This window comes from Musca domestica, unplaced genomic scaffold (genome assembly GCF_030504385.1).
Source record: "Musca domestica strain aabys unplaced genomic scaffold, Musca_domestica.polishedcontigs.V.1.1 1, whole genome shotgun sequence".
Taxonomy (NCBI): Eukaryota; Metazoa; Arthropoda; class Insecta; order Diptera; family Muscidae; genus Musca; species Musca domestica.
In genome coordinates, this window is record NW_026712114.1 from 40,485,480 (window position 1) to 40,502,322 (window position 16,843).

At 34.7% G+C, this 16,843-nt stretch overlaps 1 protein-coding gene and 1 long non-coding RNA gene across 4 annotated transcripts in view; one reads left to right on the plus strand and one right to left on the minus strand.

Moving 5' to 3' along the window:
- Positions 1-16,843, minus strand: part of LOC131802470 (uncharacterized) — a 167,581-nt gene that overhangs the window by 60,660 nt on the left and 90,078 nt on the right. The window lies entirely within an intron of this gene.
- LOC101891327 (uncharacterized) overlaps positions 1-16,843 on the plus strand; it is a 73,884-nt gene that overhangs the window by 52,065 nt on the left and 4,976 nt on the right. For 2 of the 3 annotated variants that reach the window (XM_059122772.1, XM_020040009.2), the window contains exons 3-7: positions 5,605-5,841; positions 5,932-6,185; positions 14,934-15,133; positions 15,240-15,545; positions 15,735-15,966. In XM_059122772.1, coding sequence (XP_058978755.1) covers positions 5,605-5,841; positions 5,932-6,185; positions 14,934-15,133; positions 15,240-15,545; positions 15,735-15,966 — 1,229 coding nt within the window. The remainder of the gene's footprint in view (positions 1-5,604; positions 5,842-5,931; positions 6,186-14,933; positions 15,134-15,239; positions 15,546-15,734; positions 15,967-16,843) is intronic. The other variant, XM_059122783.1, reaches the window with a different exon arrangement.

Genomic DNA, 16,843 nt, shown 5'->3' on the forward strand with positions numbered 1-16,843 from the left:
ATATCGGGGGTACCGTTGTATGTGGTAACTATCTGATGCCGTAGATCTATAAAGACATTACTCTTCAAGGGGATGAAGTGCAACTTATAGTATGGATTTTTAGACAATTCCATTAAAAATGTAGCTAACATCGTCAAAATACCGAATATAGGGAGGTACTGTGATATACTATATCGTGTACCAATATAGCCCATCTTCGAACTAGACCTGCCTGCAGACGAAATACTGCGACGAATGTGTCTAAAGTTATGGTCATAGTAAAAAAATGTATGAGGAACCATTCCATTTAATGAAATTTATATTTTTCCTATTTCCAAAATGTTGGATAGTTTAGTAGATAACTTCTAACTTTACATTTCTTTGGCACTTCTTACTTCTTGTTATTTGATTCCAATGATTACGTTGGGTTTGCAACGAACTAACCCCATTTCCTCATTCCTTCCAATACACACACGAAATCATTTTCTACAAGAATTTACTATATAACATTGGCTATTGGATTTCCAAATAATTTGCCAGTTATTTTGATTGAATTTCAAGCCTGACTTACAATTAGCATCTCTGTGTAATACAATGACCCCAAAAAAGGATAAAACATATATCCAAAGGATAATATATGTCATATACATTCATGATTTTTGGGTGTTCATTCAAGCAAATCGCACATTCTTTTTGTTATATCTCCTTTTGATTTGACATTCCGGATAAAGTTGTCGGAATGTATGTATGAACTTGTGTCAGTTTCTATGGAAATATATTTGTTGTTGGTTTGTACACATTTATATTTGTGTCAAAGTTTTAAATATATAAGAGAATGTTTGAAACTGTTTGAAAAAAAATTCTTAACATTTTTGGGCTCTGGGCTTATTTTTGAATTGCGGAAAAGAAGGATTAGGCTTTGCAAAACAATTACATGACGTAAAAGAAATGCAAAAATTGCTTAGATTTCCCACAAAGAAAGGAATTTTAATTGAAAAACTAACCAGGAGGTTTGACCCAAATGTCATTTTATAAACAAAACCCATTACATTGTATATTGAAGCATGAAATAAACGATTTTGTTTTTCAATTTTGAAAATTTATTTTTGTTATAAAACTAATTTTACAACAATCAATGAAGTAGACGCATATTGACACCAAGAGAATATACATATATTTTTATGATATCATAATTGCTAATATTAAGTAAATTTACCAGCAAATGTTACATGCAATTAATTGACAACATCAAGGCAATAGAATTTTGAGCCCAAATTTTTGATTTTCTTAAAATCTCATTTGTTTTTGTTTCGTACAAACCATTTATTCATAATGCACTTTATCCAAGATGTACATTGAATAACTATATAGGGTGAGATAAAAAAAAATGCAACAAAGTAAAACGCCATAATTTTTACATTGCAAAGCAATCACGACGAAAATAGCAACGAATTTTTGAAAAAGTTTAGATTTGTTCAAATTGGTCACCTTTGGCACGATTTATGGCTTCAAACGACCAATGAAACCACACGCTGCCCGAATGTTGCTCTGCTGTATTTTGGTCCATTCCTGGAGATGCGCTTACTTGAGGTGATCGACACTTTGGTATTTTTTAGTGCCAACCTTGCTTTCCAAAATATATCAGAAACAATAGTCCGACGGATTGGTAACCGGAGATTTTAGTGTGCGCTGGAAATAAAGCGAGGAACCTCATTTTGTAACAATTCATGGGTGGCGCGTGCTAAGTGCGATTGTGCTGAGTCCTGTTGGAATGTACAAGGTCTGCGGCCAAAATGTTCGCGTGCCCAAGGCTTTAATACACCCTTCAGAATATTTTTGCAATATTATTCGGCATTTATTGTGATGCCACGGTCGATTAACACGAGCGGAGAGCGACCATCTGCTGTTTTGGCAATCCACACCATCACCATGGCCGGCGCTTGAGTTCTGGTGGCCGAACGAAGGTGCACATTTTTAGCTGCTCTCTTTGGCAAGTAAACACGATAATTTTGTTTTTTTACAAACTACTGGACAACGAATGTTTTCTCATCGGAAAAAACCAAATTCGGCAGTTCACCACTTTCTGCCGAGCAACTCGTTAGCTCTTTTGAGTCTATTTTTCTTCTGTTGCGGTGTAAGTTCTTGCATTTTTTAGAATTTCAATGGCTTTACCCCGAGCTTATTTTTTCAATATTTGCCGAATGGAATATTGCGATATGTTCAGCTCACGAGCCATTTTTCGGTTTCGATGAAGTCGCTCGCTTCGAACCATTTCTGCTAATGTTGCTGTTTTCTTCCGTCCATTTCCTTAACGTCAGGTTACGCTACAAGTATAACGGTAACGATCGATATAAAGAAATCGCACTATCATGCTTGAATTCCATTACGAATAACTTTTTTTCTGGAAAATTCTCACCAAAGTTCTTTTGTACGCTTGTAAATAATATAATGAGCTGTCACTGGAATCATTTTAACATATGTCGGACGAGTGGCTTAGAAATGACAGCAGTCTGAAGTTGGTTGCAGTTTTTTTATCTCACCTTGTATATGGGAGCTATATCCAAATCTGAACCGATCTTTACAAAATTTGATACACTTATTTTAGAACTGTATCTGATATGTGGTACCAAAGATCATTGTTGTGGAATGCATATTACGCTTGCGAGGGATTTGAAATCGGATAAATCATATATATGGAAGCTATAACAGCCCTGCTCAAAACCGTGTTCTAGAACATGAGCCGAAAAAAGAGATAATTTAAGAGAAAATTAAAATTCAGTTTGTCTTTATATTTTACGATACCATATAATTGTTTTTAATATTTGCCAAAATGATTTACAAAGCAAATGAATAACAAATATTTGTATAAATAATGACTTAACACTGTTTTGTTCTTGATTTAAATAAGCAAAGAGAAATTTTACTGGAAAGAGATTTTTTTTCTTGAGCAGCGCCGCTATAGCTATATCTGAACCGACTTACATCAAATTGAAGAACTTATATATAGAATGAATTCAATCATAATTGCCAAAATTCAGTCCATTTGGGCTGATATTAGCCATTTGGTGCACATTAAACCTGATATCGGATAGAGATATACATGAGAGCTATATCCTAATCTGAACCGATCTCTATAAAATTTGACATAGGTATTTTTGAGCAGTGTCTGGTGTCCGGTACCAAATATCCTTCATCTGGAGTGCATATTACGCATGTGAGGGACTTAAAACCGCAAATCGTATGAAACATTTATGGGAGCTAAGGCTATATATGAACAGATTTTCTCAAAATTTGATTTACTTTCTTCTAACCTGAATCCGGTGGGATGTACCAATATACAGTTCATTTGGGCTTATATTAGCTATTTGGTGCACATGAAGATATATGGGAGCTATATCTAAATCTGATCCGATTATAACCAATTTCATAGGGTTCTTCCTTGTGCCAAACAAATATTGTTTGGAAAATTTCATTCCAATCGGATAAAAAATGCGAGCTGCATTTTGTTCACAAGAATACATGGACGGACGGAAGGACGGACTGACATGCGTATATCGACTCAGAAATCAATTCTATGAATATCCTTAAAGTAACCATGGGTCTATCTCGCTTCCTTATTCATGTTACAAACAAATGCACAAAGATATAATACCCTTACCACTATGTGGTGTAGGGCATAAAAATATCGGATATCCAATTGTCAAGATACCGAATATCTCGAGGCACGGTTACATGGTGGTGACAAAAGGTAAAATTCTTTAAAAACTCTAAATACCGAACTTGAAACAATTTCGTGTCAAAATGTGGCTACAATTATAAAACCAGTAAAAAAAGTCTTAAAGTCGGGCGGGGCCGACTTTATGATACCCTACACCACTTTGCTAATTTAGTAGAACTCCGCATAACAATTAGACGTTTTAATGGGAGAATTCAATCATACACGCTATGATTATAATTATCATTTAAAGTTCAAAGGACAAAATATGCCGAAGCATTTGTATCTTTTAAATTCGGACTCGTATTGCCCATTAATTTGAAATCGGATAAAAATATATATGGGAGCTATATCCAAATCGGAACCGATCTCGATAAAATTTGGCAAAGACATTTCTGAGCTTTATTTGACATATTTCCCTGAATATCGTTGTCACGGAGTGCATATTACGGCTGTGAGTAACAAATATAACAAATCGGATGAACAGTATATATGGGAGCTATAGCTATTTCTGAACCGATCTTCACCAAATTTGACATACTAGCTTCTAGACTCAATTCTTTCGTAAGTGCCAAATTTCATCCCATTTGGGCAAGTATTAGACGTTTGGTGCACATTTAAAGGTAAATCGGACGAAGTTATATATGGGAGCTATATCCAAATCTGAACCGATCTCGATAAAATTTATCAAATGTATTTCTGAGCTGTATTTGATATATTTCCCCAAATATTGTTGTTACAGAGTGCATATTACGGCTGCGGAGGACAAAAATAACAAATCGGATGAACAATATATATGGGAGCTATAGCTATATCTGAACCGATTTCGATCAAATTTGGCACATTTATTTTCAGGTCCAATCTGATCGTACGTGCAAAATTCCATACTATTCGGACTGATATTACACGTTTGGTGCACAATAAAAGGCAAATCGGACGAAGTTATATATGGGAGCTATATCTAAATTTTGACCGATTATCTCCAATTTCAATAGGGTTCGTCCTTGGGCCAAACAAATGATTTGTGCAAAATTTCATCTGGATAAGGCAATAAATTCGAACTGTACTTTGTTTACAAAAATACATGGACAGACGGACGGACAGACGGATGGACGGACATGCATAAATCGACTCAGAATGTGATTCTACGCAGATCATCAAAAATAACTATGGGTCTCTCTCGTTTCCTTTTGCCTGTTACAAACAAATGCACAAAGACATAATACCCTGACCACCTTGTGGTGTAGGGTATAAATACAAAATATCGGAATGTACCGTTATATAGGGGCTATACGAAATCTTAGACCGAGATAGAACTTTTTGAATACCAATAATCACAGATAAAATGCAATGTATTATGTCAAATTTTAAAGCTGTATTTCAATGTGGTTGATTTCAACAGACGGACATCCGAATATATATCATTTATGGGGTCTATGACGAATATTTAGGGGTGAAAAACGGATTGAAATTAAAAATCTCTCATAATATTTCAAAATTACAAAAGTTCAAAGTTGGACTTTGACAGAAAGCTTAAGATGATTTCTGCCCAATTACGAACAAATTCTGATAATTTATTTTAGCTATTATTTATGATCTGATCATAGTTTTGAGCAAGAAAAATGATTCTGAATCACATCAATGTACTTATTTTTTTCCAGAATAATGTTTAAGATTTATTCAGATTTAAAAATATAATTGTTTTTTTTTTTTTTTTTTTTTTTTTTTGAAGCCTGAGGCGACTATTCATGAACAGTTGTTTCTTTTTTTAAATTATGCAAAAGAAAAATCGTTCTAACTAAAATAAATCAAATCACTTGAAAACTTTATTTTATCTCATTTGTACTACTACTATTTATTTGTCTCATTTGTCTCCTTTGTTTGTTTTCCTTTTTTCTCTGCTTCTTTAGCTGCCATGCCGGAAACACCAATTGAGGAAGTCACAAATGCATTGTATGGCAAGAGCATCAAATTCGCCATGACACATAATATCGAATTGAAATTGCCTGAAATGATGTTCGACGGAGCCACATTTCGTATATCGCCCAAATCAATAGAGGGCAATGGTGTTATAGCCAAGTTGGAGCTAATACCCAAGCAAAAGAGTGAAGCTCGTTTGGCCGGTAAAATCCTGATGAAGAAACTACGTGAGTAATGAACACGCACACAAAGAGCATTGCATTGCATTTCTGTTCTGGCATTTTCACTTTTGTTTCCGATTGTCTTCCATTGTTTAGAGAAACTCATGAAAAGTAAACTGCTGCTGTCGTTTTTGGCCCTGGTCTTGATCATAAAAATTATCAAAATCAAACTTTTCTGGCTGTTGCCTTTGGTCATTGGTGTGGGTGCTGCCAAGAAGTTGTTGCTGAAATTTCTACTCTTCCTGTTCCCGGCGTTGTCACATCTCTTCAAGCTATGTTCGTATTATCAGCAGACCTATCATTCGACGAAATATCATCATCACCATCATCACATTAATCATCATCATACGGTGAGTAATAAAACCAGTAACGAACGAACGAATGAATGAACGAAGAAACGAACGAACGACTTGAATTGAATTAAGAAAGGGAGTAGCAAAAGAAAATGAAAGTGGGAACATATCTCTGTTTATTGTGATTGTGTTAGCCAGAGAAGATGTTAATTGGAATTATGTGTCAGTCAGTCTGTTAGTCAGTCAGGCATTACACAATGGGTACTCTTTATTAGACAAAAGAATAATGTGACAAAAACGTGCCAGCAGCATGGAGTGGGGTACATGGAATGACTCTATTGTGCAAATGACACTCACTATTCGGAATGGAAGTTTTGTAGTGTGAATCTGAAAGAGGGAATTGCGTGACACGTTCACCATTGTTTTTTAAAAATGTGTAGTGTCAATTATTTTCAAAACAAAGATTTAATCAACGAATGATATATGACATTTGTACTGGGGAGAATTGTTAATCCACTCAGATTCAAGTCACAAAAAAATGGATGTCCAATTAACTTGAACAGCTATATTAGGGTGTTTTCCAGGTGTTCTGGAAAAATTTTAGGGCACATAAAACATATTAATCGAATAATTGCGAAATTACAAAAAACTATTTAGAATTTTGCACTGACCAAAAAATATACATTTTGCGAGGAGTTACAAACTGAATGGCACATATAATGATATAAAATTTACAAAGACCTTCTGGGCAAACGCTCAAGATATTCAAAATATCATAAAACAAGTAAGCAAAGACTAGAGTCGGACGGTGTCGACCATTAGATACTCTACAACACTCCAATTTGCAGTCTAGTTTCTGCAGATATGAAAATGTAGAGCCTAATTGCAACTCTTTTCGAATAATCAGCATACATCTGGAACCAATACTCTCCAAAACATAAGATCTCTGAAAAAACATCGGTATTTGACGAAGCAGATCTCCCTGTCAAATACATAATTCGCTCTTCGGAAACGTATTTGTGATTTCGGCCATTTTGGTATTATTTCACAAAAAATTCTGGCCCTTTTTACCAGCTGAATATTATCCAATGACCATTCAAACTCCTAGGCTTCGACGCTGTCCTAAACTCTAACCTAATAATGAATTCCAAGACTACTGGCTCTTAGTTGATAATTGAAAAATCTAGACAATTTTTAGGTTTTAGATTTTAAAACGTGATTATTATGCGAACATCTTTCAAAAAAATCGGCGTCTACTCTGAACCTAACTCTACCCCATTGCAAAATTAATGAATATCGACCCGAATATAATAAATACACATAGTGTTGAAAGCTGAAAATATTTTACAGAATGTACAATCAAATATTTTTTTTAAATCAAATTGCAAAAATCTTATGCAAAAATAAAATGCTTCGGTACGTTTGTAAACAATATAATGGGCTATAATGAGTCCCTGGAATAATTTTAACAGTTTTCGGACGAATGGCTTAAAAATGACAGCAGTCTGAAGTTGGTTTCAGTTTTTTCATCTCACCCTGTATACAATTTATGGGGTCGATCATTAATATTTAGAGGTTTTATATACAGAATGACAAATTTAATTCTCCTTACCCTCCTATTCAAGGTGGAGGGTATACAAATATTACAGAAAAATATTCACATTTTTATTAGCATATTTTTATGCAATTTTTCTAGATTTTATTCATTTATGCCAAAAGGCCTTGTCCAAATCAGTTCTTGAGATATAAGCGGTCAAACTAACATCCCCTTCATTAATGCATATAGATTGGAAATATGTTGCTTTATATGCGATATAATGGATATCAGTATCAAAGTAAGGGTCCTTTTCGCATATATTCTGATTCCGCTGGGATTAAAAATATTCGCTGTTTAATGGAAATTTTCGTTTTTTATTTACTAATAAAAAGTTATGGTCTATTTTACCAGAAGAATCCATGTATGCGGCTATACGATATCATGGACCTATATAGACAATTCTCTTTCAGGGGGTAAAGTACTCACAGAGAACTCCTTGTGTGGATTTTCAGACAATTTCATTGAAAAATGCAGTTAAAATCATCAAAATACTGAATATCGGGAAGAACAGTTATATATGGGATATACAATATCGTGGACCTGTATAGACAATTCTTTTTTCGGATATAAAGTAGTCACGAGGAACTCCTTGTGTAGAATTTCAGATAACTCCATTGAGGTACGTTATATGGGGACTATACGATACCGTGGACCGGTACGATACCCACCTTTTAACTTGACCTGCCTGCAGACAAAATACAGATCGGTGCCAAATTTTAGCTTCATATTCCATCTTTATTCATTTTGACTCTAGCGTGATTACAACAGACGTACGGACGGACGGACAGCAAAATCGTCTTACAATTTAATACCCTCCACCATTTGAAAGGAATTCTTCAAAAAAAAAAAAAAGTTCGGCCGGGCCAAACTTTTAATACCCTACACCTTAGGATAAAAGAATCAGAAGAAATGTGGCAAAAACCATTAAAATGCCGAATATCGGGAGGTACCGTTATATGGGGGCTACACCAAAACGTGGACCTATAATTACAATGTTTCTCCAGACGAACTAGGACCCATTATGACACCCAAATACCAATTTTTAGACAAATCCGTGAAAAAATGTGGCATAAATCATCAAAATACCGAATATCGGGAGGTACCGTTATATGGGGACTATACCACAACGTGGACCTATACATGCAATGTTTTGCCACACGGTCGGGGACCCGTTATGACCTACAAATACCAATTTCCAGACAAATCCGTGAAAAAATGTGGCATAAATCATCAAAATATCGAATATCGGGAGGTACCGTTATATGGGGACTATACCAGAACGTGGACCGATATATCTCATTTTCAATACCAACCATCCTAGACACAATGCAAATAGCTCTGCTAAATTTTGGCACTCTACGTCAAATAATGTGGGCTGTATCGTGATTTCAACAGACAGACGGACAGACAGACGGACATCGTTAAATCGACTTAGAATTTTATGCTGATTATGAATATAAATACTTTATGGGATCTAAGACGAATAGTTAAGGATGTTACAAACGGAATGACAAAGTTAATATACCCTCCTTTCCAAGGTGGAGGGTATAAAAATAATAATAATAATAATAAAAAGAAAGAAAAGAAATACTACCGCGAAAAATAGGGAGGTACCAATATATATGGTCTATGCAAGAACCTGACAAGACAAATGTCTGTCACAGACTGTAGTACCCACTAGGAACTTTAAATACGAGATTTGGAACAATTGCGGCGAATAATGTCTCTAAAATCTTCAAAATACCGAATAGGCTGTAGTATCCATCATCAAAATACCGAAAATAGGGAGTTACCATAATATGGGGGCTATACCATGTAGGTACATGGCCCATTTTCAATTGAGTAACATTTTATCAACCTACCTACAGACGGACAATATCGTTAAATCGACATTTTATGCTGATCTAAAACATATCCCTTGTGTGGTCTAAAATGTATATTTCGAGTTGTCACAAACGGAACGGAACTTAATATACTATGGTGGGGGTATATGAATTGAGTTCTGTAATTTGCTTACAAATATGCATAGACAGACCAGGAGTCTATTTCGTATCCCTTTGGATGTCACAAAACAAATACATAAACCGTACCACAGTGTTGTGTAGCGTATACAAATCTATATTTTAAATTGCCTTTTTTTAAAAAAAAGGTGATAGATTAAAACTGGGCAAAAAAATTTCGACCACATCATTAGGTTAGGAATGTTTCTTTGGTGAATGCAAGCTTTTAATTCATACCTCTCGTAGCACCAAGAGAAGATTAAGCATTGGTCACAGGAGTTATGGCGTGGCCTAATTAACAACGGATTCATCCCAACTCAACTCGAAAATTTCCAATCCACCACCACCACCTAAAAACGGCCGTACAATAAGACGTGGAACTTACGAACTTCAAACACGAAATTTGAAATAATTCCGAGAAATAATTCCACAAAAATCATCAAAATACCAAATATCAGGGGGTACTGTTATATGGGGGCTATACGAAGACGTGGACCTGCACAGACAATTTTCTTTCATAGGCTGTAGTATTCATTACGCCCTTCAAATACTAAATTTAAAATAGTTCCGGTAAATAATGTCGCTAAAATCGTCAAAATACCGAATATCGGGGGAACCGTTATATAGGAGCTATACGAAGACGTAGACCTGCATGGCCCATTTTCTGTCTTATGTTGTAGTATCCATTATGAACTTCGAATACCAAATTTGAAACAATTCCGGTAAATAATGTCGCTAATATCATCAAAATACCGAATATCGGGATCTACCGTTATATGGGGTTATACGAAGACGTGGACCTGAATGGCCCATTTTCTGCCTTATGTTGTAGTATCCAATACGAACTGCGAATACCAATTTTGACACAATTCCGGTAAATAATGTCGCTAAAATTATCAAAATACCGCATATCGGGAGGTACCGTTATATGGGGGCTATACGAAGATGTGGACATGCCCATTTTCAATACCAAAAGTCCTGCAGAATTTTTAAATTTTTAACAACTTGCTTCATATCGTTCGGAAGCTAGAGTGATTTCCACAGACGGATGGACATTGTTAAATCGACATAGAATTTTAAGCTGATAAAGAATATATATACTTTGTGGGGTCTAAAATGTATATTTCGAGGTGTTACAAACGGAATGACAAACATAATATATATGGTGGGGGGTATAAAAAAAGTATATGCCATAACTCAGATTAATGGAATTTTCCTTCCACAGACATTGAATTTCTTAATATTGCACAATATCGATGCCATTATATTTTACCCCACTGTACTCATCTAAAGAAAGTTGGATTTCAAACATAACGCTGTTGACGCTGCCTTCAACACTCTGATCCAAATGAAAGTGAAATGATTTCAGCAACAAAAACAACAGCAACAAAGCAATCACTGTTTTTGTTTTTATTGTTAGCTCGCCGATGAAACGTGTGGCTTAAATACGTATTCTATTAGCATTTTATACTCGAACGGTATTGTGCCATGTCGATGATGAAACTCAAAACCCAAAGGCAGCTGGGAGTAAGTGAGCGAGTGTCTGTGATACGATGTTGTATTTTATGGCATTTACATCCGATTATTCTTTCATTAGCTCATCGTATTCGCGTACTAGTCATTCATATGATAATGATGAAGATGCTGTACATACCTATTAACATACAAATATAAATTTGTATATATATATATATATATATATATATATATATATATATATATATATATATATATATATGTACGTATGTGTATCACATGAATACGTTCGAACGATGAATGAATGAGTCTGTGCGCCGTATAAACGGAATAATGTTGATGGTGAATCGTTTCGATGATGCCGATAATGTTGATGTTTTGTGTCCATGTGAATGTAAATTTTATTGCCTTGGGCTAATATGCGCAAACAAATACATACCACCCAATAGAGTGCAGTTGATTGTGTAATATTTCTATTTGGCTTTCTTTCTCTGTCAGTGTATTTTCTACGACTTTATATTGGTGGTATACATTTTGAGTATATAATAAGATTTAAAAACAAAATTGTTTATAGGCGAAAATGAATGTGTTCCTTATTTAATTTAATAGGTAATACAAATGACGTGTTATAATTTAAATCTGGAGGAAATGCACAAAATGAACCAATTTTGGAGACAAATTAACTTGACAGACGGACGGAATGAATAGCTTGATTCAGCTCGCCGAGCTAGGAAAATCGATTTACTACATGTGGGGTCTTAGACCATTATTTCGAGTGTTAAAAACTTTTTGGCAAATTAAACTAAAAATATACTCAACTCATACATAACGAAGTGGCCCAAACTTAGCTGAACTAATATATTAACCAAACATTGATAATTTTCCAACAATTGACTATATGGAAAATATTTCAGGAATATATTTTTCTACACGGATTTTTTAATGTTTGAAAATTTTACAAAAAAAAAAAAAACAAGGAAAAACCAGTAAGAAAAAGTCAAAAGTCGGGCAGAGCCGACTATATTATACCCTACACCATTATGCATATTTAGTAGAGCTCCCGTAACTAATGAATTTATTTCAAGTAGATCATACCACCTATGAACATTCGACTTTAGAGCAGTTATAATTTTCTATAGAGAGCTTAATATAACCTGGAGAAATATATATCGGAACCGAGTTTCACAAAATGAAAATGTAGGTCCCGAAATACACTCCATTTGGTCTGATATTAGAAATTATTTGCACAAAAAAACGAAAATCGGATTAAGGATATTTAGGAGCTATATTTAAATATTAGCTATTCTCAATAAAATTTGTAACAGGTATTTCGAGCTTTATGAGATATCAGGTACCAAATATCATTGTTGTAAAATGCCTATTACGAACTTAAGAGACTTAAACACCATATTGGAGCTATAGCTAGACTAAATTCGGTCGGATGTTCTAAAATTCAGGACTTTTTTACAGATATTGGTCATTTGGGGCACAATTAACCCGAAATCGGTTGAAGATATATATGAGACCCCTATCCAAATCTAACACGATATTTATAAAATTTGGCAGAGGTATTTCCGAGCTCTATAAGATATCTGGTACGAAATATCATTGTTGTAGAATGCATATTACGAATTTGAGGGACTTAAACACCAAATCGGATGAAACATATGTATGGGAGCTATAGCTATATCTGAACCGATTTTCTCCGAATCCGATTTACTGAATTCGGTCGGATGAGACAAAATTCAGGTCATTTGGATTGATATTGGCTATTTGGTGCACAATTAACCCGAAATCGGTTGAAAATATATATGGGTCCTATATCCGAACCTGAACCGATCTTGATAAAAAATATTACACTTATTTCAGAGCTGTATCTGATATCTGGTACCAAATTTGGAATACATATTACACTTGTGAGGGACTTTAAACCCCAAATCGAATAAAACATATATATGGGAGCTATAGCTACATTTAAACCGATTTACAACAAGTTTGGAGTACTAATTTATAGAATGAATTCAATATTAATTGCCAAAATTCCGGTACCAAATATCATTCTTCGGGAGTGCACATTACGCATGTTAGGGTCTTAAACCCCTAAATCGGATGAAATATATATATGAGAGCTATAGCTATATCTGAACCGATTTTCTCCAATTTTAATTTAATTGCTCCTAGACTAAATTCGGTGGGATGTACCAAAATACAGGTTATTTAAACTGATATTGACATTTGGTGCACAATTAACGCGAAAACAGCTAAAAACATATATGGACATATATCGGTTGAAAATATGTGGGAGCTATATCTAAGTCTGATCCGATTATCATCAATAGGGTTCGTCCTTGGGCCAAACAAATATTATTTGCAAAATTTTATCTCCATCGGCTAATAAATGCGACGTGCATTTTGTTGACAACAATGCATAGATGGACGGACGAGCGGACAGACGGAGTGATATGCAAAAATCGACTCAGAAAGTGATTTTATGAAGTCCTTTGAAAGTAACTGCGGATCTGTCACGCTTCCTTCTCCATGTTACAAACACATGCACAAAGACATAATACCCTTACCACTATACAAGGTATAAACAGCTAAGTTTGACCAGGTCTAATTTCTAGTATGGGTTTTTCGCGGACGTGGTCCTGTACAACAAATAGGCTGGTCATAGGCTGTAGTACCCATTACGAACTTTAAATACGAAATTTGAAACAATTCCGGTGAATAATGTATCGAATATCGGGAGGTATCCTTGTATGGGGGCTATACGAAGACGTGGACCTGTATACCTAATTTTTTTGTCATAGGCTGCAGTACCTATTACGAACTTTAAATACGAAATTTAAAATAATTCCGGTAAAATCATCAAAATACTGACTATCGGGCGTACCGTTGCATAGCTGATATACGATATCGTAAAGTACTCAAAAGGAAAATTCGCTACAATCATCAAAATACCAAATATAGTGAGGTACCGTTATATACAAAGAACTCCTTATGTAGAATTTCCGATAATAACATTGAAAAATGTGCCTAAAATCCTCAAAATTCCGAATATCGGGAGTACCGTTAGCTGATATACCATATCGTGGACCTGTATAGACAATTCTCTTCAAGGGAGTAAAGTACTCAAAAGAAATCCCTTATGTGGATTTTCAGACCATTCCATTGAAAAAATTGGCTACAATCATCAAAATACAGAATATCAGGGCACAGCTATATGGGGGGTATACTATATCGTGGACCTATATAGAAAATTATTTTTCAGGGGGTAAAGTACTCACTACGAACTCCTTATGTAAAATTTCACACAACTCCATTGAGAAGTGTGGCTAAAATCATCAAAATACAGAATATCGGGGGCTACCATTATATGGGGCTATACAATATCGTGGATCGATATAGCCTATCCTCAAACTTGACCTGCCTGCAAACAAAAGCTGATATGCGCAAAATTTTTAGCTTTTTATCGTAATTCGTTTTGACTCTAGCGTGATTACATTATAATACTAATATAATAAATTATAAATACTTTACAAATGGAATGACGAACTTAATATACCCTCCATACTATGTATAGTGGAGGGTATAAAAAACCTTTTGGTTGCTTTTGGATCACCAAAGGCTAAGGGTATATATCTTTCGTCATATTGACTGATACTTTTAAAGTAGTTTTAATATTTAATCATTTTTCAAATAATTTAACAATATTTTATGCATAACTTTTAGATTGTTCCTCCATGGCATAGTGGTGAAAGTGCACCTTGGCATAGTGCAGAGACGGCGCATATACCAGAAATTATCTATTCCCATCCACCCAAGGGTCATGTTTCAACGTATCTGCATGGAGCACCCATACATGAAACCTATGGGCCACCGCATGAACATATTGAAGCTTGGGAAAATTCTGGCCCTGGTTTAGGTTCAGAGTAAGTAACCATGAAGAACTAACAAACTTCCTTCATTTGTGACTAACAATATTTGATGAAATATTTCATTTCGTTTTAACTTTTCTCTATTCGTACATTAACACAGATATATAAGTGATATAAATCGTGTTGCACATATCGATGATAAGACAAATTATTTTAAACCGCACCCCAAAAACGATGTTAATGAATTACACGCCTGGGGTCTGGGCACTACGCCTCTATCCACAATACAAAATAAACGTCCACCTACGGGACCACAACTACAACAACAACATCCACAGCAATATAAACGAGTTTCGACTCCACTACAGAAACCAAGCATTCTCCAACAAACACCACAAAATTATCAAAAACCTCAAGCCACTAGTCAGACATTTAATCCATTCAAGCAACAGGGTGACAAACAAAGGTATCTTTCTCGCTCCCCACAAATAAACAAAAAAAAGAAAACATGAAAACAAAACACCCTGTACACTCTTTTTCCAATCCAGAGTCCCCAATTTATAAATGTGCTATTATACAAACAAAATTTATTACAAAATTTGATTTCAAAATTTAAATATTTTGTACTAATTTAAACTGTAATTTATTTTTACAGCATTTTCAATCACAAGTATAGAAATAATCCTGTTGCAGCCCAATCTGCACCAAGTCCTGTTTACACACCAGCGCGGCAGCCAGGATTGCCGCAGTTGCAGAAACAACTACAACCACAAATACAAGAAGCCCTCTCAACAGCAGCGCAAATTGCTGCCCAATATGATCCGACGCGAAAGCAACCGCAGCAACAACAGTCATTGCCGACCACACTTCAAGAATCTCAATTAACGGTAAGGAATTTTATTTCATTTTCTGCTCAACAATTCCTTTGCGATGATGCAGGATTTCTTCTTGGAATAACATTATTCAACAATGGTGAAATTATTTCAAAAAACCGATCTAGGCAAAAAATCGGTTTAAAGAGCCAAAACCCATCCTGTTATGTTGATAGTGAATACTTGATGCACAATGAACTTGAAATCGGGAGAAGATATACATGGGGCCCATGGTCAAATAACGAATATCGGGGGTATCGATTTTTGAGGGCTATGGTTCTAAGTAAAAAAATGGAGAAAGGACTGATTCTAATTTTCAGTGAAATTCTAAAAAAAAAAATAAATAAAAAAATTCTAAACACAATTAAGCAAAGGCTATAGTCGTGCGGGGACGACCATGTGATACCCTACAACACTACAATATGTTAGAAGCACCCTTACGTTCAAATCTATTTTGGAAGATTTCGCTTTTGAAATTATGTCATAGAGCACTACCCAGATAAAAAATTTTCTGTTTTAAAAACAACTTCGTTGTTAAAAATTAATATTTTGATCAGACAATTCGGAGATATATTTGCACAGTTATTTCAATTATGTTTCATTTTGAAATAAAAAAAATTATATAATTTTTATTAAAAAAATTAAAAAAAAAAATTATTAAACACAAATAATAATTTCGGACTTAACATCCTAACCATCTAAGTTGACCCTTTAAAAATTAATACCGATTACCACAGGCTGACATACGCAAATAGTTGTAAAATTTTATGCTGATCAGAAACGCATATCCTTGGGTCCTAAAATATTATGTCTGTGAATTACAAACAGAATGACAAACATCACATCCTGTTATTTTCCCTAATATTGAATAAGAACGTACATATAATTTCAG